This window comes from Delphinapterus leucas, chromosome 18 (genome assembly GCF_059928025.1).
Source record: "Delphinapterus leucas isolate spDelLeu-1000000601 "Yukka" chromosome 18, BTC_Dleu_Yukka2, whole genome shotgun sequence".
Lineage (NCBI taxonomy): Eukaryota > Metazoa > Chordata > Mammalia > Artiodactyla > Monodontidae > Delphinapterus > Delphinapterus leucas.
Window position 1 is genome coordinate 66,699,864 of NC_143146.1, and position 10,762 is coordinate 66,710,625.

At 38.6% G+C, this 10,762-nt stretch overlaps 1 protein-coding gene across 1 annotated transcript in view; it reads left to right on the forward strand.

Annotated features, from left to right (window-relative positions):
- Positions 1-10,762, forward strand: part of SMAD9 (SMAD family member 9) — a 31,295-nt gene extending 20,533 nt beyond the window's left edge. The window contains 2 exon segments of the mRNA XM_089899667.1: positions 1,915-2,171; positions 5,068-10,762. Of these exon segments, the coding sequence (XP_089755793.1) occupies positions 1,915-2,171; positions 5,068-5,211 (401 nt within the window). The 3' untranslated portion in view covers positions 5,212-10,762.

A 10,762-nucleotide genomic window follows, 5' to 3' on the forward strand; every position in this document is an offset into this window, starting at 1 on the left:
CTTCGCAGTGGGGTTGAATTCCCCCCGGTCCCCGTACTGAGGCCGGTCTTGGGCTTCTGCGGGTGCATCCCGTCGGCTCTGCCCCCTCTTCTCTCTCAGGATGCTAAACTACTGCCTCCTTGTTCGGTCTCTTCTCTGCTTTCCATGCTCTGCCAGCATGTCTGTGGCTGCGGATAAGACTTTAACAGGACTGAAAATCCTCCCCTAAATAAACACCAGAGTCAGATGACAAAAATCTGTTCTCCTTATTAGGTTCTGGGAGGATTGTATATTTGAAGGTCATTCAATTCAAAGACATACTAAACACTTAGCAGCCTCATGTTCTGGCTCGTTTACCACCTGCTCGCTCTCACTTTGAAAAAACTCACAGCTACCCCAGAGGCAGGCCTTCCCCCTGGGAGTTTTTAAAGGAAGTCGCTTGGATTTGCCCCTGCCTAACCTCCAACATGTTGCTGCAGCCAAGTAACTATGTCCCAGCTAATTAGGACAGTCCTTCTGCCTTCTCCTCACGGCCAGGGCCACGAGGTGTCAGACCCCGGGCTGTTCAAGGGAAAAAATGATGGAGATGAGGAAGAAAAGGGAGAGGAAGGCTGAGCAGAGGAGGGGAGCTGCTCTGATCTAGGTGCTGAGAGGGGAGCCTTGGCCTGAATATCAAGAGCTGTGCTTTATCATTGTGACCCTGGGTCCATTTCTTCAGACTGTGTTGGAGTCTATGGTTGGGATACATAATACTGAAAACCACTCTTCTCTAAAACTGTATTAAGGGAAAGGAGATGGGAAAAGGAAGCCATAAAGCTGGCGGGAAGTATAATGCAGAAGTGCCTCCATTGCTGCGGCTGTGTCCGAAATGTTTCCTAAATGCAGAGTTACGCATACCAGGGTCTGAGAACCCCTGGAGGTCAATTCTATTACTTTTAAATGTTTTATTTTTATTTTTAAAAGATCCAAAAGCTATCTCTGTAAGTACATTCAGGATCATTTCTACAAACCCCTTGCCACTGCACAGTGATTGTATTTACAATCATGTTGACACTTTGTGCTGGACCATTTTGTTTCTGCTAAAAGGTTGGGGAACAATTGTTCTAGTCTTTAATACTCACTAGACTAGAACATCTTCATCTCATCTAACCCCAGTCCCTTGTTATAAATTTACGTGGAATCTTAAACCCAGACATTTGGAGGGAAAGCAACAACTGAAATTTACTTTGAGCAGCAGCCTTCTCAGGATGCTTTGCCTTTCAGCTCTTAGAATATGAGATAAAGTAGCATAAACTACATTTTGATTGTGTTCTTATATTTTATCTGAAAACGTGGCACAAAGTTCACTGTTTGTAGGTAAAAAGAGGCATTGTTTCTGTGACCTATGACTGTAGGTGATAAGCTTTAAAATAAAATGGGTGTCTTTGAGGTATTTATTAAGAGAAATGGATTTATAATTGTTGGTGAAATAAAATTTAAAGTTCATTTATTGTTCCCTCTGAAGTAGGTTTAGTGTATGCACCTAAGTATTACCATGGCACTGTGTCCAGTTCTTTTTTCTTTTTTTGATGTGTTCTGAATTATGTATTTATTTCGCATCTAATATTATGAGATCTTCCTTTTAGAAGGAACAAGCGTGAGATTGAGCAAGTGATGGGAGTAGGACACGAGAGCCTACTTCTGTGCTCTTGGTGCTGATCGTAAACCTGGGTTGCAGTCCACTTTTAAATGGACTCATGAAAAAAATATAGATGATAATTAAAGCAAGTCAGCCTTTGGGGCATGTGTGGTACTAATCAATGATTGGTGATATTAAAATTAACCTCACAGTTGATAGTCACATCTCTTGAGGTTACAGAGGTGGATGAGAAGGGAAGGGTGATAAATCCAAGCGAAAGTCGGTGCTGGTGTTGGAAGACTGTTTTTGCCTCGTAGGCGTGCATCTGTACTACGTGGGGGGAGAGGTCTATGCCGAGTGCGTGAGTGACAGCAGCATCTTTGTGCAGAGCCGGAACTGCAACTATCAGCACGGCTTTCACCCGGCCACCGTCTGCAAGATCCCCAGCGGCTGCAGCCTCAAGATCTTCAACAACCAGCTGTTCGCTCAGCTGCTTGCCCAGTCTGTCCATCACGGATTTGAAGTCGTTTATGAGTTGACTAAGATGTGTACCATCCGGATGAGTTTTGTCAAGGTAAGGAGTGCTTGCTTCCCAATTGTAAGATGAAAAATAAAAGCAAAAGCACTCTTTGGTTGATGTGGCAGTTAGACAGCCAGGGTAAGTAGACAGCAGTTTGCCAGGGGGCGGAGGGGGGCACTCTCTTTAATTGTTTTTTTTTTTTTTAAAGTAAATACAAATTTAATTTAAATTTTTATTATAAATTTTACAGTAAAAGTAAAACGAACAATATCCTAGAAGTCAAAATTCTACCTACAGGTAATGGCAAGAGTAGGGAAACTACAGAGTCCAAATTTTACTAAACAATGTACAACTTGCCTGATCAGGAGCTTAACTGGGAAAAGCATGAGCTCTGTAAGCAAACAGATTTCAAATCAAATCCCTGCTCCCCTAACTAACAACTGATCAAACAAGGTAGCTATGCTATCTTTTTTTTTTTTAACATCTTTATTGGAGTATAATTGCCTTACAACGGTGTGTTAGTTTCTGCTGTACAACAAAGTGAATCAGCTATACGTATACATATATCCCCATATCCCCTCCCTCTTGTGTCTCCCTCCCACCCTCCCTATCCCACCCCTCTAGATGGACACACAGCACCGAGCTGATCTCCCTGTGCTATGCGGCTGCTTCCTACTAGCTATCTATTTTACATTTGGTAGTGTACATATGTCGGTTGTTTTTTTGGAAGAGCTCCTCCACGAGTATGAAATCTCTTGTTTAGCAATTTTAAGAAAATTCTTAAGCATATTACTTTTGGAGGAAAACCAAGTTAAGATAGTTATCTGATTTTTTTTTTAACACAAGATAAAGTGACAATGATAATTGTATAGAACTTAATGCTACAGAGATTCTTCCATCCCTCAAACTGCTGACCACCTATGGTCACTCAGTAAATGTTGGTGAATTTACCTGAATCAAATAAGACACTCTCCTTACTCTTACAAAGCATACAGGCAAATGGAGCAGTCATATTTATAAATAAGCTACAAAACAGACAGAACTGACTCTAATACAAGATAGTATGAATTAAGTGCTGTTTATAAAGGTATAAACAAATTGGAATAGAAACATTATGGGGCTTGTGATTAATTCTGAGACAGCAGTAGATGTTCTGTTTATGAATATTTGTTGAATTTATCAAATTAGATCTTACTAAAATTGATGTGAAGGTTGGAGAACGGAGGAAAAGTTACTTAGCAGGAAGGAAAAAACTGGATTTGCACGTTGAAGCTAAAGACCTCACTTTCATCGTCTGCTATTTCATCCCTCGCAAAGCACTTGCAAATAATTCTAATATTTCCAAATCTGAGCTTGTTTATCAAACTGAGTATATGTTTTCCCATTGCCATATATTCATCCAAGGAATCAGTATGGCTTGTTGCAGGTTTTTTCAAAGTAAAATTTATTTATTAATCCTTTAAAATTATCTTGAAAAATGTGTCCTGTTTTTCTATACTTTTAAAAAAAATTTTATTTATTTATTTTTGGCTGTGTTGGGTCTTTGTTGCTGCACGCAGGTTTTCTCTAGTTGCGGCGAGCAGGGCTACTCTTCGTTGTGTTGCGCGGGCTTCTCACTGCGGTGGCTTCTCTTGTTGCAGAGCACGGGCTCTAGGCGCGCGGGTTTCAGTAGTTGTGGCACGCGGGCTCAGTAGTTGGGGCTTGCGAGCTCTAGAGCACAGGCTCAGTAGTTGTGGTGCATGGGCTTAGTTGCTCTGCAGCAAGTGGGATCTTTTCAGACCAGGGCTCGAACGTGTGGTGTGCCCTGCATTGGCAGGAGGATTCTTAACCACTGCACCACTAGGGAAGTCCATTATGTCTTTATTGTATATATAATTTTAGTAATTATTTAAAAAATAAGAATAGAGTTTCCAATTGAAAAACTGACTTCTTGAATCCATTTCTTTCATGGTGACAAAGCAGTTTTATTCAAATTTACTGTTAAGCTTTAAAAGTATTTTCACACAGTCAGGCAATTAAATACCTGAAAATCTTTTCAAACGTTCTGATGCTTCAGAGCCAGCAGAGGGCGTAAAATTGCCATTAACAAACAACCATTTGACTTGCGGTTACTTTTGTCTAGGCCTGTGTTTTTCAAATTAGGATGAAATGCCAATATCTCAGACGTAATTATTTCACTGTAACATAAGCTTGCACAGAAATCTTATTTTCCTAAGATCAGCAAGATGTATTTCTCAGATATGCAACCTTTAAATTCATAAAACTACACAATTCACAGAAAATAAACTGTTATTATATTGCAGGGACTTTTAAAAACATAAATCCCTAGCAAATATAACTACAGGAGATCGGTGTAAAAGAAATGTACAAGTTCTCATCACAAGAAAAAATTGCAGCCATGTGAGGTGATGGATGTTGACTAAACTTATTATCTCTATTTTTACTGTCTCTCCTATGGATGGTCACAAATGGCAAATTGCCAGAAGTGAGCCAGTGGGGGGGAGGAGAAACAAGCTTTGTTCATCAATCCTGAATAACCAAGAGCACCCTCAGCCCTCGCTTTACAACGTTCAGATGCAGTCATTGGTCTGTAGTGAGCAACCATCTTGTACAAAACATGGGTCTTCAGCATTAGGGGGTGAACATGAGTTCAAGCTCCTTTCCCTGTGGAAGAGGAAGTGATTTGCCAGGGTCTCCGGCATGGCTAGAACCCAGGCCCTCTCTAGGTCCATGAATTTAGTTGTGAACCCAGGAGGAAACCATGGATGGGAACTCAGGGTATCTGGTTGATGCAAAAGTCATCCTGTACTTGCAGGAACGTAGAGTTCACGTTCTCAGGTCCCAGGAGCTGCCCCGGGTTGGGTGGGCTGTGTCCACCGGGCCTGCTGGGGCCTCTGAAGGCTGCCTGTGAAGTCTGGCACAATCACTCCGCTCCGTTTTTGCTTTTCAGGGTTGGGGAGCCGAGTATCATCGCCAGGATGTCACAAGCACGCCCTGCTGGATTGAGATTCACCTTCATGGACCACTGCAGTGGTTGGACAAAGTTCTGACTCAAATGGGCTCTCCACACAACCCGATTTCTTCAGTGTCTTAACAGTCTTGTCTTCATCCACATTTCTATAGGATAGATGCTATTGCAGGCAGTGGCTTATATCATTTCAGATTTGCAACTAACTGAAGTTTCTAAGTACATGTGTAAATACATATAATATATACTATTCACATTTTGTATCACCATTTGTTTTGTGCTTTCTAGTTAACCTGATGCCAGTACAGTGCAATTAGAAAAGCAGGTTTTTTGTGCCTACGCTCTAATAAGCAGCAGCTTCTTCTGTGGGAGAGAACAAATGAGAGGCAACTGTAGGAACAGTATTTGAAGGGTGTTGGTAGAATAAAGGCAGCTTTAGTCCACCATGTCATGTAAGACATGTTGTGTGGCCAGTCTGGAAAAATATTAAAACTGTTTACGTAGCAAAAATCAGGTACTAGCAGCACTAGAGCAAATAACACTTTAGGACAAAACAAAGCTACCAGACCCATAAAATTGAAATAACCTCACTGTTAGTGCTACTGGCCAAAAAAAAAAAAAAAAAAAAAATCAAGCTTTTAAAATCAGTTATGTAAGATAAGTCACATAAACTTTATTTCTGAAGTTGAAATGCCTATAGCTGGACTACTGTGCTGATATGAACGGTACATTTTAAACAGATTAAACTGCGATGGGAAAAGAAAGAAACTGTGAGGCTGAGAGTCATGTTGCCTCATTATGTACCACTGTAAAAAAGAAAAAAGAAGAGTCTAATATGGGAAGATACATATGAAAATAGCATGAAATGAGCTATATCCCCCAACTGCAAAATAAGACCAGAACTTAGTCTGAGAATCACCCACGGAGATGCCTGCTTTCCACATAGGAAATCTCGGGTTCCTGTTTTCCTGTTGATTCGTGTCAGGCAGCTCTGCAGATTTCTGAGTCTGCACAGTGAGCTCTACGGCCATGTATGTCAGTCAGTCCTGTGTGCGGAAGCAGTAAACTAAGAGCATTGGACAAAAGCACCCTGTTTACTTATACCTTCTCACATCCCCATGTTCAAAGTCTCTAGGTGAGGGCGTGCCTTTTGCCACATTTTCCTCACATGTTGGCAAATATTAACTATTCACAGATGACTCAAACAGTGGTGAAGCCTTTGAGAAAATCTAGACACACTGCTGGGATCAAATTTGAGTTATTTAACTTAGTGTCTGTATTGATTAAATGATCTGCTGGTCATATGTGGTAGCCTCTTCTAAAACTAAAGCTTCATACCTGGAAATAACTTCCCAAGTAAGATAATAATTTCACAATCCCTATCATTTCTGAGGAACAGTGGTCCTGAATAACAGGACATTTAAAAAAATGTATCCACAACATCAAAACCTGTTCTTATTTACCCTTGGGTGATAGAGGAAAATTTCCCAAATTCCTAGGTACTTTCATATATATATAATTCCCACCCACTAAACACTGCATTGCTTGGAAAAATATTTCACACCCTTTATAAAATGTGTAATTTAAGAAGGTAATTATGCTTGTAACAGACGGTACTTCAGTGATCCAGGAGGTTTCTTCATTTATACATTCTGTCTCAACTCTTTCTAGCATTAGTGCATAGTAGTTGTTTCTCATTAAATTGTATTCAAGGTAGGAATGACCATGTGAAAAAGATGTATGTGTGAGCTACTGCTGTCACCTCTTGTAATGACTAGTGTTACCTAATAGAAGCTTCTCTATATACAATAGAAAATATTACATTTTACATTAAAGCTAGGTGGTCCATTTAGTGTTTAGCAAACTCTGTAGTATATTGGTTCATCAACTATGTATGTGCCTGGCACAATGTTAGGTACTGTGGAATCGAATGTAAACAAGAGACCCGTCCCAGCCCTCTGGGGCTGAGAGTCTTAAGAGTAAATGTGTTTGTAGAATCATCTTCATGTTTCAAGAACTTTTAAAACAAACCATGCAATCTTTCTTATGCTTGAAAAAAAGTATAATTTCCTTAATTATCTCTATTTTGAAGCTGATTTCCCTTCTCTTCTGAGCAATCAAGTAATGGTTGAAGACTTCCTTGGATAAATGCTACTCTTCTTCTGTGTCTCAAAATTGAGTTTTTCGCCTTCTGCTTCCCTATTTTCCAATAATTTCCCCATCTCCCCTTTTCTTGGAAAAGGCATTAATATGGTGAAGTCATCCTCATACAAGTACTGTTGCATGAAAGAGCATTAGGTACACTTGGTTTGGGCTCCAGAGAGCAAACACAGTTTTCTGAATCTCTCTATCAGTGGTCAAACTCCTCCTCTGGTAATCTTATACCTTTACAGGATTAATCGGTACTAGGTGCTTATAAATGACATGAAAAAATACATTGAATTTTCATGCAGCTTTGGGAAACCAGGCCAGAATATTCCAGTGAATCCAAATTATTTCTTCAAAAAATAAATGATTAAAGTGGTACATATGCGTCATTACCAGTCCTATCTCACCAAAAGCCTTTATTAAGATACTGTGAAATTCAGAGAATTTAGAATTGATGAGAAGTTAATCCTTCAGTCACTGTAAGTCACATTTTAAATCAGCCTTTTAACATTTTTGCTGGCAAGAATTGTTAAAAATAGTAATGCAGTATTTGATTTCAAACTTCTAAATGTGCTCATTTAGCATTCATTCCTTGAGACAGACAATCCAAAAAATGTCATAGCATTCTTTTATAGGATAGTGAGCAAAGTGGACATGCTAAGCCATTAATTGCATCAGCCAAACATGTTTAAGGTTGCCATAGACAAGGATTGTGCAATAGAGAATAACAACATCTGGCCTGCTCACAAGACCCAGAACATTTATGGTGTTGTTCAAGCCTGTTTTTTGTGTTTTTTTGTTAAAAATTTGAGATGTGAAAAGTTTGTTTTAGTTAGATGATATTTTAATACCTGCCAGTGCTTTGGAACTATTAAGATGTCACTTCTCAATACATTTATGTTTTGTTATTCTTTTCTTTTTTTTACACTCAGTATAAATCAGGAAAAGTTGTACAACAACCTAGCATTTAGAATTTCCTTTTCATTGTCTTCTTAGGAACTGAATACCCCCATCACAGCAACAAAAGCATTTTATAAGTACCACTTGCTAGACTTTAAGCACCTGCTTAACTTTGAGTATGTCCTGAATATTTGGTATATATAGTCAACAAATAAAGCAAAATATAACATGCATTCCAAATTTCGTCTTTTCCTATTAAGGATTTAACAGCTGAACTATATGACAAGATTAGGTGATCCTGGCATATGTTAAATTCAAATTAATGTAAAACAAACCAACAAAAAAGAAACTATTTCTATTTAAGTAACGTTTTTGTTTACTGTAGCTAGGCTTCAGTTATCCTTCAAATGCACACTTACACTGTTACCTGATTGTTTATAATAAAGAATACTGTACCTATGTGTCTTTTGCCTTATTTTTCCCTGCAGACGTCATAGAAGGATTTCTTGCATATGAGTCCTTAAGATGATCTTAAACCGTCCTATTTTGAAAATAGGATGTTTTTGAAATCCAACATCCTATAGAGAAATCAGGTAACAGTTTTGAATTAAACACCTCAGAATAACTGGCATTAAATATAGAACCTTGCAGGGAGGGATAAATTAGGAGGTTGGGATTAACATATACACATTTATATATAAAATAGAAAAACATATATTCATATATAAAATAGAAAAGAATATAGAACTTTGAAGATACTTTGCAGTAGTTTTAGAAAGGATATGCATAGAAGCTTTTTTTCTGGATATTAGCAAATATTAAGTGATATTACAGTATATAGGAGAGAATGAACAATTTTATTACTGCATACATCTGTACATTGCTATATATTACCTATTAGAAAGGTGCTAAAGAAGGCAACTGAGGAAAATCTAAGATGAAATCCAGGAGGAATATGAACATATCTAAAAATGTAAATGTTCTATTCCCTCCATTTACATTTCCTTCCAGTCTATAAATGGAGGGGGTTAAATATGTAAATATTTTGAGAAAACTTAGCTGCCTTAACTTGATCAAAGTTTTCCTTTTTTAAAGAAATGGAGCCCTTTAGTCAAAAGAAATATTTTGTGGAGTTCCAAAATGTAAACAGATGAAAGACAAGCTATTCTGGTTCGATACAGGTGAGGATTATGAAGCTGTAAGTTTATGGAAAGCAGTGTTTGTGTCTTGCTTGTCTTTGCACCTCCCATGGTTCCTGACCCTGTTCTCGCAACCAAAATTTGGTATTGGCACTTCAACCACTAACTAGTACAGATTTTTAAATATATCACTGTATAGACATAAAATATTGTCTTTAAACGTCAGCCCATCTAAGAGAAGGAATATTTTCATCATCCTAGGAACTTCCACATATTCGTTTATTAGACGATTCTTGTGCATCAGCTACTACCAGGCAGGCACCATAGATGGCAATGACGACACAGTTTCTGCCTTAAAGAAGCTTATCATCCGTGGAGGAAATGAACAAGTAAACCAATAAAGGTCAGTGTGCTCTCAGTTGTGACAGGCTGCAGGGGACCAAGCAATGACACCTCTGTCGGGCCCTGGCTGGGTACCCAGGAAAGCTTCTGGGCTGACCCACCTTGCCTTCCTTCCCATCAGTTCCCTTCGCAAGTCTCCCAGACATTTCTAAACCAGCCTAGGTGCCTGATCTCTGTGCTCCCATCATAATTTGTGCTCATCGACAGTCAGTTATCAATTCCTGCACCATACTGTTTTCTTGTCCATCCATCTCTATGAAGCTGGGAGCTTTTTAAGGGCAAGGATTGTATCTATTCCTGTTCAGCATTTTCCAGCTGTTGTTTGTTTAGAAAGGCATTTGGGGTTCACATTATAAAGGCAGAAATGGTATTTGTCTCATTCTCCTTTTTTAAAATCAGCAATTATTTAATCTCTTCAAAATAAAAATAATTGCAAGCCTTCAATTACATGTCCAGTGACCATGCTGCAGCTGGTGGGGATGGGAGAAGCATGCTTATGATTTAGTTTGCAAATATTCAGCTGCACAGCAGTAGCAAGGGAAGATAGCTTTGACAGTTAAACTGTTAAAATTGTTTTTATTCTAAGCACTTATTTTCAAAATGTGAATTTGAGCAAAGACAAGATGCATAGGAATTCTGATGTAACAAGTTAACAAGGAGCATAAAAAAGGTAACAGTTCTGAAAGTTTGTCTCTGTATGATCACTGATGATTCCATTATTTGCACGTATCTGATAAAAATGTTATGTATGGCCTCAGATTTACTCCAGTAATCTGAAAGATGATGTTAAATGGAGTAAATATAATGAAAATTATATTCAGGTTTGTTTTTTTTTAAGCCAGAAATTACTCACACCTGCAGTATGTAATTTGGAGATAATGTTTGCAAGTGACAGGCTAAATTTTCTCTAACCTCATCATTTAGAAAGAAGAAAACTAAACATTCTAAAAATAACCCACTGATGTTTAATGAAGATGCCTGTGGAGAGAGGCTCAGGAGTAGCGGTAAGAAGACTTTTTCTATCAAGGGGCAGACAGTAAATATTTTCAGCTTTGCAGGCCATGTGGCCTTTGTGACTGTTATAACTA